Source organism: Ursus arctos, chromosome X (assembly GCF_023065955.2).
Source record: "Ursus arctos isolate Adak ecotype North America chromosome X, UrsArc2.0, whole genome shotgun sequence".
NCBI lineage: Eukaryota > Metazoa > Chordata > Mammalia > Carnivora > Ursidae > Ursus > Ursus arctos.
The window spans coordinates 86,150,415-86,174,105 of NC_079873.1; the positions used below are offsets into that span (position 1 = coordinate 86,150,415).

The following is a 23,691-nucleotide window of genomic DNA, read 5'->3' on the forward strand; positions in this document are numbered from 1 at the left end:
TGAAAACTCAAAGACGTCTTCTAGAAACAGACGGTCTCATTTTAGGGTTAAGGTTGTTGTTGCGGTGGTGGTTGTTCTCCCCCTTGCCTGTGGTCTCGGGTTTTTTTTTTTTTTTTTTTGAAGACTGGCGTTCCTGGCCTGATGGAGATGAAAAGTCGGAATTCAAGAGAGACTTCAGTGAACTTGAACGCTTCATTCCTTTGGCAGGCTGGATAAATGAGAAGCCTAGGTGTACTGGACGGGCTAAGCCTCAGAATTCCTGCCACACCCACGGGCCCCTTCTAAGGAGTTTCCATCCACAGACCCTAGCTGGGGGAAGTAGCAGTTTCTTATGAATAGGTGGTTATGTTTGGTACCACGTGACCTGGCTCCCCCCCCCCCCCCCCCCGCCGCAATAGCCGATTGAGCCAGGAGAGGGCATCTGATCCAAGAGCAGTCTCTCTATAGGCTGGCAAGCAGCCTATGAGGGACCCCAGGATGAGAACTTGGCCCAACAGGCACAGTGGTGACGAAGTTTGGGCCAATGAGAGCCTCACGCTTGGGGAGTTTGAATACGAGCCTTAGAAAGAGGGAACAGTTGGCACCTGGAGCAGAAGCCGAACACAGAGACGCAGGGCCCACGAATAAGCAGGACCAGGAGAGATTACTGGGCTTCACCCAGGTGCCAGCCACTTGACACATGTTTTGTTGTTTAAAACATTCCAAGAGCCTGTGAGGTAGGTACTGTTACTCTCCCTGCTTTACAGACAAGGAAACTGAGGCGGAGTCATTAAGTGCTGGGGTCGAAGCCCAGGCTTGTCGGATGGAAAAATCAGGCTGCACGACACCTCTGAGCCAATGGTTCTTAAACTCGAGGGTGTGCATCAGGCAGAATCGCTTGGGTCAAAATGCGGATTCCTTGGCTTCACCCCAGACTGACCAAGTCTGACTCAGGGAAAGTGGAGCGCACCTCCCCCACCCCTCCACCTCCCACCCCCCCCCCCCAATTGTCATCTGCATTGTAACAGTCCTCTTACGGGGCGGCTGACACAGAGGCTCCCCGACCACACTTGGAGAGATGCGGTTTGGGAAAGTATGGGAGGTACTGTATACAGCATTGCCCTCACCTTCAGGAGCAAGGTCAATGTCGAAAGATGGGGTCGGACTCCAATTTAAACTCCTTGGATTTGGGGCTAGTTCTGCACAGAGGAGGACATCAGTTTGTCCTCTTCCCTGATCCGGGAAGTATACACTGACAGCGGTTATCTCAGGGACAGTGACAGGACTGAGATGAATGCTCCGCAGTTTGTCCGGAGGATCCCATCTGCTCTGCAGGGCACAGAGCTCCCAGCTAACACGTGTTCACTAAGCATCGTCCACGAGGAGTTCAAATTGCAGGAACTTAGTGCACGGACAACAAAAATAGAGAAAATGACCAAATACGGAGAGATGGATTGTAAACCACGGCATTTAAAATGTAAACCGAAATTCTTAGGCTGCTCGTGGTGGGTCTTCTCATCCCTACAATAATTGTGTAAGAATTCCATTTGCGCCCTTATTGACGCCATTGATAAAAACGTTGACTGGGACAGGATTGAGGCTAGGTCGCTGTGCAAAGAGCAATGGTATTGTTCTGGCAATGGTATTGAGCCAGTTTTGAATCAATCCCCCTTTAGGAACTCTGCCTCGGGAAGACAAGTTACAGTCTGAAAGTTGCTTGGAGAGCCTTCAGTCAGAGACTGGTTTGTGGTCCAGAGGCTTAATGGCATCAGGCACGTATCAGACATGAGGGCTGCGTCGTCCAAGGGGTGGCATAGGTCAGATGTGTTGGCTAAGTCCCGCCTCAGCAGGGCTTGAATCTGCGCTTGGCAACTTTTATTTCTCTCACGTTCGTTCCTGTGGGCGCTTTCTTTATCTAACATTAGTGTCCTCACTTAGGCTAAGGTCAACCTCTGCTCTTCCCTTTTCTGGCCAGAGAGACTTCCTGTCGAATAGGTATCTGATCTTATCTGTGTTGATATCTTAGCTCTAAGTGATTCTCTAAAGCAGGTCTTTGGACAAGTGCCCACCTTCAGGAAAATTGCAGCAGCCCTCCGTGCAATGAGAAAGCCCGAGGACTATGTAGTGCACGTTTTGTAAAGTGAAATCTATTTTATTTCAATGACTGTCCTTTAGTCTAAGAGCATTGCCTTCTCTTTTGACGTTTGAAGAAAGCCCTTGCTATTTTTTTTTTTTATGAACTGATAACTTGAGGTTGTTTCATTTTGTTTCTTAATGCCTTTCCTTGGAAGAAATAAAAATCCGGCAGCCCATGGTCAGTCCCCCAGTTCTTTGCTTTGCAAGAGCTGTGAATCTGGGAAGCTGCTCTAGGTACCTCCTATGACCACTTATGTCCTAAGTGCTTATAAATTACCTGCTTCATAATCTGCAGCGGAATCTCTCCGAGGATTGACATCAAGCTTACAGCTCTGGAGTTTACAGTATACCGGTCTGTAGTTTCCTTATTTAAGAAAATTGGGACGCTGCCCATTTGCAGTCCTCCGGTATCCCTCCTGTTCTCTCCGATTCCACAGATCCTCCGGACGGCACCTAACATGAGGCAGTTCCGTTTGCTCTTCATATAATGTTCTTTTCCCTATAGAGTTGGACATGCATATACATGTTGTTTGGGGGAATTTGCCGCACATCCAATGAAAGTGTAATTCCCAACTAACAGTCAAATCCTTCTCTTTGGAGCTACCCAGAACACACCTACCCTCTCTTCCATATGACAGCCCTTCACAGACTTGAAGACAGTGTTGTGACTCTCCCGTGAGTTAAGAGCACCAGCTGAGTCAGACAGACCCGAGTGGCAAGCACAGCTTCACACTCTCAGCTGTGAGAGCCAAGGTAAGTTACTTGGTTTTATTTTCTCTCTACTTCAGTTCTTTAGCTGATTTATAAAATGGGGGTAAAAAGACCCCACTTCATGGTTTATTGGGCAATAAATAATGTAATGTATGCAAAGTGCTTAACATGCTGCCCGGCAGTGTGAGCATTCAGTAAATGCTGGCTATTTCCAACCCCCCCCACTCCTCTATTTATAAAAAGCCGGGTGGGCATTTTAAGTGTCAGGGCTGTTGGGGAGTAAGGGGAGAGCGAGGAGGCTTTCTCCCTCCCTAATTGACCAGGGAAGGCAGAGGACCCTGAAGTACACCGGGTATTTCTTAATCCGGAGGTGGTCTATTTTCAGTTATCTGGGCGCCTGTTTGCTAGGGCTGGGGGAGAGCATATTGTCGAGAATCTAGGGAAAGGTTTATTTTCAAGAGCTGGGAAGCTATTTGTTGACATATTGAACCGTCTCTTGTTTATTCTTATTTCCCCGAGCAGCTAGCCATGCAATCCCCCAAACTCAATTACCTTTTGTCATGACACCTCCTAGCCGTATTGATCAGTGCAGACTGGGCAGGACGGGAGGGATCTCGGAGAGGCTAAGCAGCAATTTCTGGGCTTTTACTTCCTTAGAAGGCCTCCCTTCTCTGTGTTTGTAGAGACACCGGCATTAATAAAATGCAAGTCCGTGCCCCAAATGGACTGAGTGTGCAGCAAGAACCGTGTCTCTCTCACTAGCCTCCTTCGAAGTAGGCTGATGACGAATGGTCACCATTGACCAGAACTTGGAATCCTGGAGTGACCAGTGCCAGAATGGTTTTCCAACTGTAGCTCTTTGCACACACTGGGTTTTGCAAGCAATTGCATGATATGAACTCTGAATGCCATTGCAGCTAGAAAAAGTTTGGAAGGAGACACACCCAACTGTGAACAGACGGAGGAATGGGACTTGAGGGGGTGGGGGGTGGGGTAGGCTCCGGACGAGCTTTATCTACATGTAGGATTTCAAGTTTTTATTCCTAGAATATTTGTGTAATTATCAGGCATAAATAAAAGTTAGAAAAATGAGAGATTGCTTTTCAAAACAAAACAGAGCAGAACAAAATACAAAATAAAGGCAAGCCATTGGAGATATTTTTCAGGGGTCCCTACCGACCAAGGAGCCAAGTAGTGCAAGCCTCAAGTGTGTTGGGAGAGAAAGGTTGCTTGGGTCGGGAGGATGTTGGGGATCCCTAGAGAGAGCTTGCAGGGAGAGCAGGAGAGAGGGCTAGACATAGAATCCCAGGGTAACACACCTTTTTGCAAAAGAAAAATAACTTTTTGTTCCCCTCGAATACCAGTAATATGGGTCCATTATAGACAAACAGGAAAATACAGATAAGAAAAAGACAAGTCAAAATCCCCTTTAATCCCACCACTCAAGTACGGTCACTGTTAACATTTTGCCCTGTGTCCTTCCAGACTGTATTTTTTTGATGCAAAAATATAGGTAGTCATTTTATAAAAATCAGCTTGTCAGTTTCAGTGGCTGCTACAGATCCACCATGATTTGTTTATAACCATTCAATGAATTGTGTTCTAACACCGGCATTTGAGGTCATTGTCAAATTTGTATGATCCTAAACAACGATGCCTGCTAGCTGTGTGACTTTGGGAAAACTAGTTAACCTCTCTGTGCCTCTGGTTCCTCATCTGGAAATGAAGGTGATACTCACACCTACCTCCTAGAGTTGTTGTGAGTAACGAGATCACGTACGTCAAGTGCTTGGCCCCGTGCCTGGTACAGTAAATGTTAGTTTTCCTGATTAGGTATAATAGTAATCATAGTTGTTGCTGTTGGTGTTGACTTTCCTGTGAGTATCTTTTGGTTTGAGGGGGGGCTCTGGGGTCGAACAGAGCTGTGTGCTTGTGGTCATGGCAGTTCATCTCACTGGGGCTCAGTTTTCTTATTTGTAAAGTGAGAATTAATAGGACCGAGCTCACAGGTCAAATGAGAGAATGTTTGTAAAGCCCTCAGCGCAGTTCTTGGCATGTGGGAAGAGCTCAGTCAAAGTCAGTTGGTGTATTATTATTACTATTACTATTATGATTATTATCACTGTGAGTCAGCCACTGGTGGGGGTGGGAAGAGGAAGGTGGCAGTGAGTTGAGTGCTTGGAGCATTTCCAGCCACATGTCTGACTCCAAAGAGAGGAAATGATTTGGGGGATCCACAGTGACCCGGGCCCCAATCTGAGCTTTGCCATTTATTAGCCCTGTGACTCGGTCGCAATTTCTCTAAGCATCAGTGCCTGCCTCGTAGGTGTGCTTAGCCTGAGTGTCCAGGTGGTGTTGGTGGCTAATAGTGAGCATGGGAAGGTTCACAGATGACCTGAATGCCCCCCCACCCCCAAACCCTCAGACTCTGCGTCCCTATCTACCTGGGCTACTTGAAATTCACCTGAAGGCTTGCCTTACTCGGGGCTCAGGGACCAATTCGGCCCCGAGTCTGGTGGTTAAAAGGATCATGATTTGGAAAGTTCGAGGGCTCTGGTAAACCTTTCTATTAGTTTGACTCTGACCTTGTGCCCCAGTTGTGGAAAGCAAGCTGGAGTCCTGCTTCTGTGAGCAAACCCTCACCTGGTAGGCTCGGGACTGGTGTGCTTTTTGTGCTTGCTGGCCGCACACCCTAGAGCCTTGCTGTCAAATTCTAGCCCCATGGCGGGGACTTGGGTTGCCAGATTTCCCTCCGTGTATCTGACACGGGGGCAAATTGGCTTTTTATTATTATCATGGCAGGCCTCTATTAATAGCAACCACACTCCATCCTCTCAAACCCCAGTTTCCCTGCACCTGAAACCCTTGGAACTGTCCTGATCATTGCACTCAGCCTCCAATCCCGGTTCCCCTTACCTCTCCCCCCTGCCCGCACTTCCACATCGCAGCCTGACTCCCCGGACTCCTGGGTCTGCTCCGCTGCAGTGGATATGTCTCATTTCTGTCTCATCTCTGGAATTGCGTGAATCTCCTCGTTTCTCTGGGACAGCCAGAGGTGGGCAGAAGGGGCTGGTGCAACTATTGGGGGTGAGGGGGAAGAGGAGTGGAGTTGCATAGGCCAAGTGCTAAAGAGGAGCTTCTGGAGGGCTGTCAAATGAAAGGCGGCCAGAGGCAAATGTCAGAGCCTATATAGAGGCAGGAATCTGGGACCAGAGAGACGGAGCAAGCACTAGCAAGTCAGGAGCAGTGGGGCGGGTGGGCGGGCAGGCTGGCTGGCTGGCTGGCGGGCAGGAGGGGGGCGTGGCAGGGGATAGCTAAGGGAGATTGCAGAGAACAGCTGCTGGTACTGGGTCTTACTTTAATGAACTGGCTGGGCATGGGGCATAAGTAAATTGGCCAGACTGAAAGAGCCAGGGGCGCAGAGGACATACTCTCTTCTCCCTAGCTGGCAAGGTAAGATCTTTCCGGGGTTTGCCTGGAGGGGAACTGTAGCATGTTCAGGGATTTTTCTGAAGATGGGAAGTGGACATCTATGAATGCTCTTTTGACTCATCTCTCCCATTGCACCAATTATTAGGGTAACCAAGGTGCCAGCAGGAGGCTAGTATTTCTTTTCCTACGGCCCTTTCCAGGGCTGCCCAGGCTGGAGATCGGGGCTTGGGGGGGTGGAGTGTTGATGATGTGACTAAGAGGGAGAAAAGGCAGACAAGGTGGGTGATTATAGCACCATGAGATGGCACATTATGGTATAGTAGGGGGCTCTGTCATTGAACGTGCCCGGCAATCTGTGTGACTGCAGACAAGTTATTAACCTTCTCTGGGCCTTAGTTATCTCGTTTGTAAGAGGAGGACGGAGTACCGAAATCTCTTAGCGTTGTTGTGGGGACCAAATGAGATGATGCGTGTGAAGTGCCTAGCGGGGTGCTCGCCGGTCAGCGTGTGCTCAGGAAATGTTCACTGTTGAATTTCTGTTGCTCGTGTTCTCGTTAGTATTATGGAGGCACAATGCCATGAGATTGATGACTTTTGTGACATTGTCCCAAATAAGCAAGTGTTCTGTTCTTGGCATGGGCAGGCTGCGGGGGTGCATCAACATTGTGTAATGTGCGTGTTGGTTTCCAAGCTATGTGCCAAGAAGCCCCTTCTGGGGCTACTGATGGGGGCAGGCCGGGGGGTGAAGCTCTGAGATTGCCCACCTGCGTGTCTTCGGAGAAACTTGAAATCCAGACATGCTGTAGGTATTCAAGTGATGTCGGAACGGTAACTTAACACAGTGTTAGGGATGCCCAAGGCTAGGCAACACCGAGGAGGGGTGATCGTAAAGAACATACAGTTTTTACTGTCGTGGTGAGCCTATTTAGCCCCAGCCCTGGCTAATCTGAGAAAGCTGGCAAAATGAAAATAATAATACTATCACAGAGTATAAGATTCAAACGGGATAATGCTTGCCAATCCCCATACGTTATAGACAGTTTGGAGTTGTGTGCAGTTGCCTAAGTATAGTGCCTGGAACACACTAAGTGAACAACGCATGGTGTAGTAGTGGTTGCTGTGTTTGTGAGTAATAAGAATGATAATAGACAGGACTTTTGGTTCACGGAATGCTGGGATAATAAACAGGATTTTCAGTCCATGGATCAGATAAATGCCTTGCTTTTCCCGAGAGAGACCTTCAGGGCCATCAGCGTAGCAAAATGGGGACTAAAGCCCTGAGCAGGACTCAATGAGCCCTAGGAACTAATGATCAGCCGGGGCAAAGGGCCCTCTCCTGCAGGTCCGCCAGTGCCTTGGCAGCCTCATGAGTGCTCTGATGGGAGAGCGAGCCTGCACCTCTCACAGGTTCCCACAAGGTGGCGCTGCCGCCTCATTTGCTCTGGGGCGGCCGAGGCTCCGGGCTGCTGAGCAAGCTGGCGTTTACAGCATTTAGAAACGGAAAGGCTGTGCTGTGGGACTGAGTGGATTGGTTTGAAAAGAATAGGGGTGGAAGGGATCTTGGTTCCAGCTTTAAGTCCGTTCGCTGTTGCACAGCTTCTTTAACCTGATAGGCCCATCTCTGGTGCCACGTAGCTGGCAACACACAGAAAAAGTCTCCATCGCGAATCATTGGTCTATTTCCCAATCTTTTTGATATTGGCTTTTGACTACTAAACTTATTTCCTGTTTACAGATTTTTCTTGCCATTTGGGCTTCAGCACGACTCCTTGATCTCATCACTTTAGGGACTCTCTCCACACTATCTTGTGGCCATGGCCGATATGTCGATACCTTTACACTCCCTCCGATTCAACAATATGCTGAGGGAGGAAAATGTTGACCCCCAAAACAGGGGGACGACCTTCTCTGGACCAATAATAGAGACCAGAGCAGAGGTTCAAATCTTACAGTCTCATGTACAGCCTACAGTCTCGACGTCAGCGTCAGACCCTGGAGCGATGTCTGCACAGTTGATGACATCCCCAGGCTTTGACACCATGTCTGCACCTCTGATGGGAGCACCAAACGCTGGAGCACTGTCCCCACCGCTGATGCCAGCCTCAGACTCTGGGGCACTGTCCCCACTGCTCATGCCAGCCTCAGATGCGGAAGCACTGTCCCCCTTGCTCATGCCAGCCTCAGATTCTGGAACATTGTCCCCATTGCTGTCCACATCAGACTATGGATTAATGTCCCCGGGGCTGATGACAATTCCCGACTTTGGAACGATGTCTGCAGGACTAATGGCAGCACCGCCTTCTGCAGAGATGTCACCATTGGCAATGCCGGCTTCATCCTCTGGAGCGATGTCCGCGCCTATAATGAGCACTCCATCCTCTGGAGCGATGTCCTCACCATTGATGCTGGCCCCAGATCCTGGAGAGATATCTCCACTCCTAATGCCAGATATAAACCCTGGAGTGATGTCCACGCAGCAGCCAATGCCAGCTCCAGGCTCTGAAGCAATGTCACCATTGCAAATTACAGATGAAGACACCGAAGCAATGTCCAAAGTACTCATGACTGCTCTGGCCTCTGGAGAGATATCTTCGCTGCTAATGTCAGGCACAGACTCGGAAGCCATATCCTCACTGATAATGTCAGCCCTAGCTTCAGAAACCACGTCAGCCCAGCCAACGAGCACCCAAGACTCTGGGGACATCTCCATGCAGCTAATGTCAGGCCCAGATTCTGGAGTAGCGTCTTCACCGCTAATGTCAGTGCCAGGTTCTGGAGCCATGTCCACACCACTCTTGTCAGTCTCAGATGCTGGAGAGGTGTCCGCATTGCCAAAGGCAGCTCCGGACACTGAAGCCATGTCCCCACTGCTAATGACAGCCCTAACTTCTGGAGTGATGCCCCCCCAGCTGATGTCAGCCCAAGACTCTGGAGCGATGCCCCTGCAGTTAACACAAAGTCTAGACCCTCAAATCATGTCTACTCCATCCATGAGAGCAGCAGCCTCTGGGGGGCTGTCCGCAGTGCCGGCGCGAGCCTCAGACCCTGGAGCGATGTCCATACCACGAAGGAGAGCTCTAGGCTCTGGCACTATGCCAACATTGCTTAAGACAGTCCCAGACTCTGTAGCAATGCCCACCCCACTGATGCCAGTCACAACCTCTGGAGCCATGTCCACTGAGCAAATGGCAACCGCGGCCTCTAGAGTCATGTCCACACAGTTCACCATGGCCAGAACTTCTGGAGCGGTGTCTACAGGCTTCATGAAAGCCACAGCCAGTGGGGCAATGTCCACAGTGCGAATGCGACCCCCAGTCTCTGCAATGATGTCCACGCCGCTAAGGAGAGCCTCAGCCTCTGGGCCAATGTCCACACAGCCCATCTCAGCCCAGGCATCGGAAACAATGTCCACACCACAAATGTCAGCCCAGGCCTCTGGGCCAATGTCCATACTGCAAATGAGAGCCCCTGTCTCTGGAGCGATGTCTATGCCGCAGAGGAGAGCCACAGCCTTGGGAATGACAGCTGTACCACAGATGAGAGCCTCAGCCTCTGGAGCAATGTCTACCCCACTGATGACAGCCAAAGCCTCTGGAGCCATGTCCACACTGTTAATGAGAGACGCAGCCCCAGGAGTGATGTCCTTGCCACAAATGAGAGCTACGGCCTCGGGAACATTGTCCAAGCCACTAACGACATCCAAAGCCTCAGAATCCATGTTCATGCAGCAAATGACAACCACAGCTTCTGGAGACATCTCCGCCATGCTAATGAGAGACACAGCTTCTGGAGCCACGTCCGTGCGGCCGATGACAGACACTGCCTGTGCAGCAATGTCCACACCACTAATGAGAGCCCCGGCCTCTGGAGACATGTCCACACCGCAAATGACAGCTGCAGCTTCTGGAGCTCTGTCCATGCCTCTCATGGGAGCCTCAGGCCCTGGAGAAATGCCCACAGCGTTAATGAGAGCCACAGCCTCTGGAAGGATGCCCAGTCAGCCAATGGGCACCCAAGACTCTGGAGGGATGTCCATGTCGTTCATGAGATCCATGACCTCTGGAGGCATGTCCCCATTGCACATGCAAAACCCAGCCTCTGAAATGATGGCCACCCCAAAAATGAGAGCCCCAACCTCCGGGGTGCTGTCCGCACCACTGATGAGAGCCCCAGACCCCGGAGAGATGTCTGCACTGCTCACAAGAGCTTCATGCTCTGGAGAGATGTCCCCACCACTCATGAGACCCCCCGTTGCTGGAGAGATGGCCACATCTCTGAGAGTCCCAGCTTATGGGCCAATGTCTACTCCACAAATGGCAGCTCCAGCCCCTGGAATGATGCCCATGCCACAAATGAGGGCTCCAGTCCCTGGGGCTGTGTCCACACCACTAATGAGATGCATGGCCTCCGAGGCGATGCCCATGCCTCGAATGCCAGCCATGGCCCCTGCAGGGGTGTCCCTGCCACTGATGAGAACCCCAGCCTCTGGAGCAACGTCCGTACCGCAGATGATGCCCGCAGCTTCTGGAGAGATGTGCACACTCTCAATGCGAGCTCCAGCCTCTGGAGTGATGTCTCCGCCACTAGTAAGAGCCCCAGTCTCCGGAGTCATGTCCACACCACTACGGAGACCATCAGCCTCTGAAGTTGTATCCACAGAGATATTGAGAGGTCCAGCCTCTGCAAAGATGTCCACTGCACAAATGACAGCCGTGGCCTCCGGAGGGATGTCCAAGCCATTAACGAGAGCCACAGCCCCTGGAACAATGCCCATGCCATTGATGTCAGCCATGACTTCTGGAGACATGTCTGTGCCGCTAATGAAAAGCATGGCCTCTGGGACAGTGTTCACACTGCAAACTAGAGTCACGAGTTCTGGATCTATGTCCTTGCCACAAACAACATACGCAACTTCCGGAGGGATGCCTGCGCCACCAATGAGAGCCTCAGCTTCTGGAATGATGTCCACGCCACTTCTGAGAGCCACTGCCCCCGGAGGGATGTCCGTGCCACCAGTGAGGCGTCCAGTCCCGGGAGCCATGTCCACCCCACAGATGGCAGCCACAGCCTCCGGAATGATGTCCACTCTGGAAATCAATGCCACAGACTCTGGAGAAACATCTGCCTCTCACATTAATGTCACGGTGTCTGGATCAAAGTCCACACCACGCATGACTGCCACAACCGCTGAGACAAGGAAGCCACCCCCACAGGAAGTCCCATCCTTTGGCATGCTGACCCCAGCACTCTGTTACCTCTTAGAAGAGCAGGAAGCAGCCCGGGGCGCATGCTCTGTGGAGGAGGAGATGGAGGTCGATGAGGAGAAGCAAATGAAGGGCTTTTTGAACGACTCAGAGAAAATGGCATTTCTGGTGTCTCTTCATCTGGGGGCAGCAGAGAGGTGGTCCATCTTGCAGATGGAGGTAGGCCACCCCCTCTCAGAAGAAACCAAATCTTTCCTGAGCAGGTCACAGGGCTTATACGACTCACTGTCCGAGATAGACATCCTCAGCGCTGTTCTTTGCCATCCCAAGCAGGGCCAGAAGTCAGTCAGGCAGTACGCCACCGACTTCCTGCTGCTGGCCCGACATTTGTCTTGGTCCGATGCCATTCTACGGACCAGGTTTCTGGAAGGACTCTCGGAAGCCGTTACCACCAAAATGGGCCGGATCTTTCTGAAGGTGGCCGGCAGCCTAAAGGAGCTGATAGACAGGTCTCTCTATACGGAGTGCCAGCTGGCTGAAGAGAAGGATTCCCCGGGCAGCTCCGGCCAGGTTCTGCTGTCAGCCTGTAAGCGGAATAATGAGGAGGCAATGGAGAACGAACTGAACTCTTATCAGCAGACCGAGGAGGTAATGATGGGGAAATACACTCGAGGGGAGTGGTGGGGAGTGATAGGGAATGTCCCTGCTCCTTTGAGTAGAATAAGGAAGAGGCTAGGGGGAGGCATGGGGTTTCTAGCCCATAACCCCCAACCTGGAGTTCATCAGTGGACTGGCTGTGTAGTTATTAGGGGTGTATTAACCACTTTGAAGCAATGTCCCGGCCCAAGTTCCTTGAGGGGGGAGGGGGGCTGGGATGGCTAAAGGTCTAAGCCTTCTGATTATGAGGGAACCAGCTGGGGCCCAACTCTCCAACTATCCTAGGGGAGGGTTCATCTTTGGGGAGCTGAGTCCTACCTACAGGCACATGTGTTGTGGATCCAGGTCACTAGGGAATTTGGTCAGCCTAGTCCTGGATCGCACATTATGTGCATGCGGTACATTAGCCAAGTTTCTTGAACTGCTAAGTTACTGACATTATCCAGGCAGAAACCCCCTTATCATAGTAAGTGTGGCTCTTACCTCTGCTGGTTTTTTTGTTTGTTTGTTTTTCTCACTCCCAGCACCAGCATGTTCCCAAACGCTGTTACTACCTGAAAGAGCATGGAGACCCTCAAGAGGGTCTGCATGACCACCTTCGACAGAGCACAGGCCATCACAAGGCCCCCACCAACAAGTAATGCTTTCTGGAATCTTCTGTGATGTCTGACTCCGCTGCTAACTTGAGGACTTGTTCCTGGACCCATTCCATTCAATTACATCATAAACCTTGTGGCCTTCTCCCTTCAGCTTCTCCCTTCAGGCACAATCCCCCACCCCCTCATAATTCCCAGTTGGCTGACTTGACCTTCTCTTTTACCCCACACGCCTATAACCTGCCCTGACAATCAGAAGTGTGGACTTCAAGAGTGTTTGGTGTATGAGGTTCTGAACTCCTATTGCCGTCGAGACCAGTCCTAGTTGCTGGTCCAGGGAAAAGTCTAGGCAGGAGAAACCATGTCCTACCTCAAAAACACCTTAGAGTGTCTTGCCACATGTCATCAGGCAAACTTGAGGAAGCCCTGGTCCCATTTCACCTGGCAGGGGAGCCTATAAGAAGAGCGATGCCCACTCCTAAAACCACCCTTTTCATATGCCCCAACTCATAGCACCTAAAATGGGTCTCCAGGGCCCTTGCCCTGTTTATAGTCTCCATCCTGAACCATTCGTTTTGACCCACAATAGTAATCATACTAGTGGTTAACGTTTATTGATTATGTATTACGTGACAGGTACTGGGCTAGTTGATAAGCACCATCTCACTACACTCTTATCATAACCCAACTTGTTCTTGTGTTGTCAACTTCTGACTTCTTGATCTTTTGTCTATGGCCCTTGTTAATTTCCTCGGTGTCAAATTGCTAGCTCCGATCTCTTGGTGGCTCCCTCAGTGATTAAGTGCCCCCGCCCCCCTTGGCTATTGTGCTTTGTGACCAGCACTCTTGATAAAGGTCTTGGTCCTTAAACAGGCATAGATAGTTAGAACATGCTATGAGCAGTGTTTGCCTTCAGGTGGTGGGATTGTGGGTGTTCTTAGTTTCTTCTTTCTACTTCTCTGTACTTTCCAGATTCTCTGCAGTAAGCATGTATTACATTTGTAATCATAAAAGTCAATAAAGTTCATTTATGAAAAAAAAAGAATAAACTGTGGCTGACAGAATTTGATTTATGGAGTCCTTCATTCAATCAATATTGATTATCTACCATGTGTCAGCCACTGTTTTAGGGACAGACAGATAAAAACCACCACAGAATGAAAACTCCAAAAACCACGACAGAATGAAAACTCCTTTCCATTGGAAGGGGCAATGAGCAAGAAAGACCTAAGTAAGATAGACTGAAATCGTGGTAAAGTCTATGAAGATAAGAAATCAGGATAATGGGGAATCTGATCCTAACAGGGCCAATTTATTTATTTAATAACAGTCCACGTAATTGGGTTACTCAAAGATCTTTTAAAAACAGTAGGAGCAGCGTGATGAGAAACATATTTTAGAAAGCGAACTTGGCAACAGTTTGGAGGCAGGATAGGGGAAGGGGTCAGAGAGCAGTTCTGAGCCCCCTGCTATAATAGTACAGGTGACTGACTGGCCAGCTGACTCAGTCGAGGGCTGGGGCAGTGGGGACGGAAAGAGAGGACAGGCACCAAACACTCTCTGAGGACTCACGTCTGCTGCTCCATTACCCTAAACACTGGGTCTGATTCCAGGAAGAGGAAAACGATTCTCAGAAAAAACAGAGATTGGCAGACAAATTAGCAGCTCCCTGGTAATATAGATAAGAATCTGGGTCTACAGTCTGGTGTGGATGTATCAATCACCAGTGCTGTTGCCTCGGGGAAAAAAAGAGGGGACAATAAGTTGGGAAACCCAAATTCGAGGAGGGGGGAGGCAGTGGGCCTCGGGGGAACCAGCTCTCCCTTCTTCTCTGGCCCCGTTGGCTCACAGCTCTTAGCTCAGCAAAGCACAGTCGAGCTTGCTCTCTACTGAAACAGAAATGGATGTACCAAGTCATGATTGGTGTCTGGAAAATGTATATAGGAAAGAAAATGTCTTAAAATCGAAACTTTTTTTTCTTTTTTGAGAGGGAGAGAGAAGGAGGGGAGGGGCAGAGGGAGAAGGAGAGAAAGAATCTGAAGCAGGCTCCACGCCCAGCATGGAGCAGGACACAGGGCTCGATCTCACGACCCTGAGATCATGACCTGAGCCAAAATCAAGAGGCATCCGCTGAACCAACTGAGCCACCCAGGCACCCCTAAATTGATTTTCTTATAGCCATGATCATGGAGAACAATAGCAATTCTTTTTTAAAGAACATCTTATCATTGAAGTATAGTTGACATACAGTGTTATATTAGTTTTAGGTGTTCGCCATAATGATTCAACAATTCTGTACATGACTCGGTGCTCATCACAATGCGTGGACTCACCATTACAATGTTATTATGATATTATTGACTACAGTCCCTAGGCCATACTTTTCATCCCTGTGACTTGTGTATTTTCTAACTGGAAGTTTGTACCTATTAACCCCCTGATTCTTTTCTTTATTTTCCTCCCCATGTTTCTTCCCTTTGCTTTTGCCTCTCCTTTTCTTTACATGAATGTCACCAGAGATAAATGGAACAAAAGAAGCCCAATCAGACCCTGCCAGAGCTCAATCCCTGCTCCTCTACCCATCCCAAAGGTTATATTTAGAAATGTTTCAAGAGCCACTCAACCTCTACATAGAACTGGGCTATCGTATGCCCAAGTACTTGAGACAGTTTTGTCTGCTGTAAAATAGTGTTTCAAGTTTCTCCAGGCCTCTCTGGCCTGTGGGTAAAAATAAGGTCCCATAAACAGTAAAACTCAGATGGCACTGGCCCCTGTCCCCACCTCTGTGTTACATGACTTCAAGCCCTTGAAGATTTCCTCCAGGGGTCTGTGGAAGACCCTGGAAGCTTCCCATTGCCACATGAGGATGGCCCCTCTGCACCAGCTGCTGGTGGGTGCCTCTGGCTGTGGGAACACAGAGGCTCCGGCTAGGGTGGGGCATGGACTGGGGCTGCCCTCCCTTCAGGCAGCTTTGGCCGAAATCACTGAGGGTGATCACAGGGGTGGGGAATGGGTCGTGAGTTGTATGGTGGAAATTCCCCTCCCCCTTCTGTGCCACGCTCTGCCACTTTGTCACCTGGACACCAGAGCATTGCTTTTATCCCATATCCCAGTGAGGCCCATGGGAGAAGAGTGCCTTCAGCTGCTTCCTGTGACAACCTCTCCCTGGCCACACACCACCGCCCCCCTGCCCTTGCCCCAGCTCAGTGTTGGCGTACCAAAGCCACCAAGTTCTCGAACCAGACCCAACCTCCAGCTCCTATCACCACGTCTCCATCCGTGCCCCTTGAGGCACTGTTAAGTCCACAGGTCTCTTCAAAACCACTAGTCTCTGTGTGAACAGAGGCCAGGAACTCTGAGAGCCAATGTCACCCTGTCCTGTTCTTCTATCTTCCTGACATTCTGTCATCCACGAGTTGGTCTCTGTCACTGCTCCTCAGGGACCAAGAGTATATAAAGCCTCTCTTAAAGACCACTTTCTCCAGGCAAGTATAGACTTGGGCTGCCACTGAGGGACCGATGTTTCAGTTTCTGCACATTCAAGTCTCACTTTGGGCTCAGACAAGATCCCGTTGCACTCGACTGGTTTGGTCAGCTCAAATACAGGACCTCTTCCTCTCAACCTCATTCTCCAACCAGAATAATAACAGATAAACTAACTTACCCGCCCTCAGAGCTATAGAGGGATTTTTTTTGGTTGTTGTTCTCTTTATGGATCATGCGCTTCCCTCCTTCTCACCTTGTCGGAAAGCTCTGTGCATCTTGAACACCTGTAGGGCGAGGGAGGCAGGTGGCTTGATCCCCTTGTGATCTAATGGAGGCTTTCTAGGACAATAGGTACTGCAGGCCACTCTACCTCTCAGGGCCTTGGTTTCCCAAATGGGAATAATCATCACCATCCCACTAACCTCACAGCATAGTGGAATAAGGGCCGCTTGCTGTTACCCGTAAAGCTAAAGCTCGTTTCTGAGGAGGTTGGGAAGTGGAGGGTAGGGCTGGTTGGGACATCTTCAGCATCCAGTCTCTTCAGGGGTTCTATTTAAACTCTGGAGGAAGATCTAAAAGAAAATTCTTGACTGAAGATTGGCAAAAGCCACATTTTAATATGAGTTATCTATTGAGCATTGACTAGGGGCCCAAGCTCTGGATTAACTTCTTTACCTGCATTGTCCCATGTCCTCTTCAAAACAACTGTGAAAGGTGGGTGCTCTTCTTAACCCTATTTTACAGACTGAGACTGTCTGGCACAGAGAGGTTAAGTAACTGGCTCAAGGCTCCAGAGCTCAAAAAAAGTGGCAGAGCTGGGATTTGGACACGTGCGGTCAGGCTCCCGAGCCACCACTCAGCTATGTACACATGGCTTTGTTACTCCAAGCCAGATGGCCACTGTGAAGAGTTATCCTGTGCCCCGGAACAAATTTGCCACCCAACAGCAGCCAACATTTGAAACTCCTAATGTCTGAGGCCTGAACAAAAATGACCCCGATTTCCCCTTTCACTGTCTTAGGTCCAGATGTGAATCCTCCTCTGGGTATCTGGGAAAAGTCTTCAATATTCAAGGAAAAGGGAATAATTGTGTGGTGCTACTGGGCTCAGGAGATTCTGCCCAGGGGCTAGCTGCAGCCTCAGAGTGCAGCAGCCTCTGTTCTGAGCTCTGGGCTCGAAGGAAGCTATGATTCTCCCCTGGGCATCGATCTTTTCCCATTGAGAAAAAAATTCATCCTGGGCCCGGGGAATCTGTAGAAGGGTGTGGAGCTCCAAAAGGGGAAGGGCTTTTTGTGGCTGCACCAAGAGCTGGCTTTTCTTTCTTAACAGCTATTATTCCCTCTTTATCACTTCTCTTTCAGGAAACGGGGGAGGGGTAAGGAAGGAAGATGATCCATCATTTGGATACTCCGGGCCCCTGCCTTCCAACACCACCCTCCCATTGGAAGGTGATCTTAGTTCCGACACTGGGGTGAATGCACACATTAAGAAGGCACCAGACACTCCCAATTTAAACAACTTGATAGAGATAATCTGGAGTGGCTTCTTCCATTACCAATGCAAAGACATGCTGGTTAAAGTGTATGTGTGTGTGTGCGTGTGTGTGGAGGGGGAACTCACAGCTGAGCCTCAAAAAAAGAAAGGGAAATCCCCAGGGGCAAAAAACTAAAGAGGGATTTTAATGGCAGACCAATAAACTCTTGAGCCTTCCAGGGCAGAAGTGGTGGAGTCAGAAGACATACAGCCCAGCTGACAATGGAATGTTCACACAGTGCTCTAGGAGCAAAACTGTGAGCCTCTGTTCCTACACGCTGCTCACCTCTCACTCAAGAGTCAGTATGAAATGTACACATTTTCCTACAAAGACTGAGTCAATGCACCATTCCTATAAAAGTTTCTGGGCTAGGTTTGGGGAAGCTGGCAAGAATTTAAGAAAAAGAAATCTCCCTTCCCTTGACAACCTTTGCTGAAAATTTCACTGGGCTAAGCATTGGTGTATAAACAGGTATTGAATAAATTGGCTGTGGCTTTCCCAGGATACTCTCTAATATCTTTTTTAAAATTCGACTATTTTCTGGTCAGACATTTACTGAGATATAATTCATATACCATATACTTTACCCATGTATTTTTTATTTTTATTTTTATTTTTGAGTTAGAAAGAAAGAGAGTGCAAGCAGGGGGTGGGGGTGGAGAGGGGCAGAGGGAGAGGGAGGGAGAGAATCCTAAGCAGGCTTCACATCCAGCATGGAGCCTGACACAGGGCTCTATCTCACAACCCTGAGATCATGACTTGAACTGAAATAAAGAGTTGGACACCCAACCGACTGAGTCACCCAGGCACCCCTACTTCACCCATTTAAAGTATATAATGCAAGGTCTTGTTTTGTTGTTTTTAGTATATTCACATATTTGTGTAACTATCACAACAATCTAGTTTTAGAACATTCCCATAACCCCCAAAAGAAACTCTGTACCCATTAGGCAATCACTCCCTGGGCCCGCTTCCCCCAGCACCTGGAAACCACTAACCTACTTTCTGTCTCTGTAGATTTACTTCTTCTGGACATCTCAGATAAATGGAATCATATTACATGTGGCCTTTTGTGGCTGGCTTCTTTTACTTAATGTAATGTTTTCAAGGTTCAATGATGTTGTAGCATGTATCAGTAGTTCATTCCTTTTTCCATCTGAATAATATTCCATTGTACGTATATACTATGTTTTATTTATCCATTCATCATTTGATAGAAATTTTGGTTGTTTCCACCTTTTGGCTATTATGGATACTGTTGTTAGGAACATTCTTCCACAAGTTTTTGTGTAAGCATTTCTCATGCAGACATAACTGGGAGTGAAATTGCTGGAGCATATGATAATTCTATGTTTAACCGTTTGAGAAACTGCCAAACTGTTTTCTGAAGTGGTTGCACTATTTTGTAACCCCATAATGGTACACCAAGGATGCAAGTTCTGCACATCCTTGTCAACACTTGTTACTATCTCTTTTGGATTATGGCCATCCTAGTGAGTATCCCACTGTGGTTTTAAATGCATTTCCCTGATGGCTAATGATGTTAAGTTTTCCTCTAGTATGTTTTTGATACAAACTCAACAATCTTGCAACATATTACCATCCATATTGTTGATAGCTTCGCTTTTGGGAGTATTCTGCAAGAAGCTACTGCTTCCGTGATGTCCAGCCCACCTCCAATCTCTTGCCCCAAATCTCCTCAGAATTAGAGGGGAAGAGGTTAGAAGGGCAAAGTCTCATGGAGCCTCCCAGACCCATAACAGCTTCCCTTCTGTTGCTGCTTTCTGCAACAGAGATTGCCTCAGAAGAAAGGTGAGCATGGGCTTTATATTTCAGGGTTTGCTGGAGGCCCAGAAACCCTAGCTCAAAAGAAAACTTGCAGGGGCATGTGGCCTCTTTCCTGTGGATTCTTCCTCCTTTGACCAAAATCAAAAATAGCCCAAACAAATAGTTCATTGCTGTGGTCTTCTACTGGGCTAAGACACCACTCAGAGTTTCTCTATAACCCAATCAGAGAGAGAGAGAGAGAGAATAAAACAAGATGAAAATCTCCATTCAAATTCTAGCTGTGCCAGTGACAATATGTGTGACCTTGGACAAGTCATTTAACCTTTCTGGGCCTCAGTAGCCTCATCTTTATTTTTGTTTGATTCTCATTAGAAGTGATAATTCCTTTTCTGTTTGGACAGGCTCTGGGTGTAGGAAAGTGTCTAAGCGGCCTGGGGAGAGGACTGCTGGGTGGAAGCCCAGTGTGAACCATTGCTAGAGGGCAGCATTGTATCAATAATTATCCTAATGACACTGGCTGAGGTGTGGTCGCCTCAGAAGTCTTTAATTCAAAAACCTAGTCTTTTCCTCACCCACAAATGGCGTTTTCACAAAAGGAAGGTAGTTTCTGAAAATCTGTAGAGAAACCATAGAGAAGAGTGCATCTGGCCCCCTTCATGTTTCGTTGTCCATTAACAAATCTAAGATTGCAAAAGAGAGACAGTGTATTATAATTTCTAATTAAACCTGTCTGCTTTGGGTCCCAGCTAGATACAGTTGCACAAATATCTTTTCCTCCTTGAAGATCCTACCAGCACCATGATGGAAATATTCAAATTCATTGCAACCTCTTCTAGAGATTTGATTCACACATTCAGTGACAGAATTTCTTATTAGAACACTTACTATTTTCAGTTTCTTCCTTCCTTGGCTTATATTTATTACAACCAAAAAATCGAATGCTTAAGAAATGGATCTGTTATAAAGAATCATCCAGGGGCACTTGGGTGGCTCAGCTAGTTACGTGTCAAACTCTTGATTTCGGCTCAGGACATGATCTCAGGGTCATGAGATCAAGCCCTGCATTGGGCTCTGCACTCAGCAGAGTTTGCTTGAGAGTCTCTCTCTCCCTCTCCTTCTGCTTCTCTGCCCCACCCCTTTAAAATAAATAAATAAATAAGCCTTAAAAAAAAGAATCATCCAGAAATTCCCCATTAAATCTTTTGATTACTTGCCACAATTCATAGTGTCTAAGTTTCTGCATGTCAAGGTGGCAGCCCAAGTCACTCATCTAGGCAAAAAAATACATGTGGCTGCAAAAACTGTTCAAACCATGTATTTCTGGCTGTGTCCCATTTAGCTATTGCAGGGCAAATGAGAAATTAATTAGTAATGTCTGCTAAGAACAGGGATCTGGGCATACAAATTGAGAAAATTGCCATCCTTAAGGTAAAGTCATGCAAATGGATTTATTATTAATAATGATAACAATAAAGAAAATGGTAGTTTCAATAGCAAAGTAGGATATTTGTGAAAGGGAACCGGGGTATCTCAAAACATCTCCAGACTATGACTGGTCCTGGGTGGGAGGGTGCAGCTAATCCTCAAGAACTTCTAGAATCAGGGACTTGAATGCCACCAGTGTTCTTGGTTTTTCTCTCTGCTTCTTAGCTCTGCATCTCTCTGCACATTGACTTACTTCTTTTCTCTCTATAGGCTGACTTTCTCCACATGGTGGGTGATTGGACCTTCTAGAGTGACTCTGTCCAATGTGGCAGCCACCCATCACACGTGGCTACTGAGCACTTGAAATGTGGCTAGTCTGAATTGAGATGCAATGACTGTTAAGTATAAAACACGCACTAGATTTTGAAGACTGAGTATGAGAAAAAAAGAATCAAAGTATCTTATTAATTTAAAAAATTGCATGTGGAAACGATAACATAGTACATATATTGTGTGAAATGAAACACATTAAAATTAATTCCACCCATTTCCTTTCTTTTTTTTTTTTTAAGATTTTATTTATTTATTCGACAGAGATAGAGACAGCCAGCGAGAGAGGGAACACAAGCAGGGGGAGTGGGAGAGGAAGAAGCAGGCTCATGGCAGAGGAGCCCGATGTGGGGCTCAATCCCATAACGCCGGGATCACGCCCTGAGCCGAAGGCAGACGCTTAACCGCTGTGCCACCCAGGCGCCCCCACCCATTTCCTTTCTTAATGTGGTAATTAGAACACTTAAAATTATATACTTGGCTCACATTATATTTCTATTGGACAGCACTGCTTTACAGCATTGCAATTTATAGCTACTTGGGAAGTGATTGACTGAGTTCTCTTGGAGCAAAGCACAAAAAATGAGAGAAAGGGGCCTTATTGCGAAGCTGGGCCAAATGTTCACCAGAGGCTTTCTTATGTGGCCCAAGGGGGAGGATCAGCTGGACATAGAGTTGGGTTAGCCAGAGCGACAATTCCCGGAAGCATGGATGGGGCTACTAGATCAATAAAGCAGAAGATATTCTCCAATCCGGGATCATCCTAAATGCCTTTTCTCTTTTTTACCCTCAAGCTCCAATAACCAATTATGTAGCAGGTTCTATTGATTCAACCTCCATCCACTTTTCGTCATCCTCAATGTATCATTCTCTCAGTTCACTCACTGTCCTCTCAGCTGGGGCTACGCAGTCACTGGCAAATGACTTTTAAACAAGGGTAATATTGTCTCTTCTCTCAAGATAGGCATTTGGGAAGATACACACTTATTTCCCAGCAAGGTGGTTTCAGTTATGTCCATTTCTGCCACTCATCATACATGTGAACAGGCCTTGTCACTTAGCTTTTCTGGGACTCAGTATGCACAGCTCTAAATTGGGACTGGTATGAACCCTCTTTTCCAGGGTGATTGGTATTACTCAGGGAAAAAACACCATGAGAGTCCTTTCATAAGGAAAGTGTCATTTTAGAGATTGGACCACATTGCAAAGGCAGCCGTGCAACACCTCCTATAGAGCTGCCTTAGCTGCAGGGACACAAGTATTTTCAGCAGCAGTAACTCTTCTTTCTTTAAAATAGATTAGATTGGATTTTGCAAATGGTCAAAATCACTGAAAGTCAAGTCTAATGACATGTGTGCTCAAACTGGGTAATACCAAGTCTGGCAAAAGAGAGAGAGAGAAATAGAAAGCAATGATACTAGTTTTATTATCCCTCCAAGAGAGGCTCTGAAAGTGTTTATTGTGGAAGCAAACATCGTTGGGCTAAGCAGGTAGTCTTCTAAGCACTGATGGTTCTGATGTACAGTGATCATTTGCATGTGGAGGCACTCAAGTGTTGTTTTTATATGTACATTAAAAACTGACTACTGGCTGGATCAACCTTGAAAATAACTCTTTAGGCTTTGAAGAACTTTTCTTACAAAGTTGTTTCTCTCAAATACTGCTAACAACCTTGTAGCCATGGGGTAGGTCCCATTCCCAATTGAGAGACATGGAAACTGAGACCCAGAGATGCTAAATGACCTACTTTTGATGACACAGCTGCCCAGGGACAGAGTCTGGATGTGATTAGACAGTTTGGTTCTGAGCCTTGTATTCTTTCTGTTGAACATGCTGTCTTCTTGGCATCTCCATTTTTTTCACATAAATCATAACAATGATAATAATTACAATGATAAAATGGAGGTGCAGAGAAGTGAAAGGATTTGTCCAAGGACACAGTTAGAGCTTAGGTTTGGATGCGGAAATCACTCTGTTAGTCTGCTTGCTGGTCTGGTCTTTCCGCTAAGCAGCTCATCCCATTTTTTTTTTTTATCATCAATACCTCCCTGTCTACTCACCCTGCCTGTCTACTAACACCTGCCTGTCTACTTGCCGTCAACATCACACCAAAGTCCTCTACGTCCTCCTCCTGCTGCCACCATTCTCCTGGCATAGCTTTCTCTGATGACTTCTTAGATAATAAATCCAGTGGCATGCACATGTAGGTAGTCTCATTTTAGAAGTGGGGGGGGGGGTCCGAATCTGTATAAGGAGACTATAACCACAGCAACAAATGAGCCAGAAAATGTCAGTGGCTTAACGCCATAGAAGTTAATTTTTCACTCATGTACTAGACCAGTGTGGCTGTTCTTAGTGGCTAGCTTTCAGCCACGGGGTGTTTCAGGAACCCTGAGTCCTTTCATATTGTGCC

The 23,691-nt window shown here is 47.8% G+C and overlaps 1 protein-coding gene across 2 annotated transcripts; it reads left to right on the top strand.

The window, feature by feature from the left end:
- Positions 1–1,931: 1,931 nt before the first annotated feature.
- RTL9 (retrotransposon Gag like 9) lies at positions 1,932–13,930 on the top strand. 2 transcript variants are annotated; one of them, XM_057313667.1, is made up of 3 exons: positions 1,932–2,868; positions 7,994–12,110; positions 12,644–13,930. In XM_057313667.1, exons 2-3 carry the CDS (start codon positions 8,073–8,075, stop codon positions 12,758–12,760), a joined length of 4,155 nt encoding a protein of 1,384 aa, XP_057169650.1. In that variant the 5' UTR covers positions 1,932–2,868; positions 7,994–8,072; the 3' UTR covers positions 12,761–13,930. The 2 variants fall into 2 exon arrangements, with proteins under 2 accessions (XP_057169650.1, XP_057169644.1); XM_057313661.1 differs by lacking the exon at positions 1,932–2,868 and adding an exon at positions 6,135–6,279.
- Positions 13,931–23,691: the final 9,761 nt, after the last annotated feature.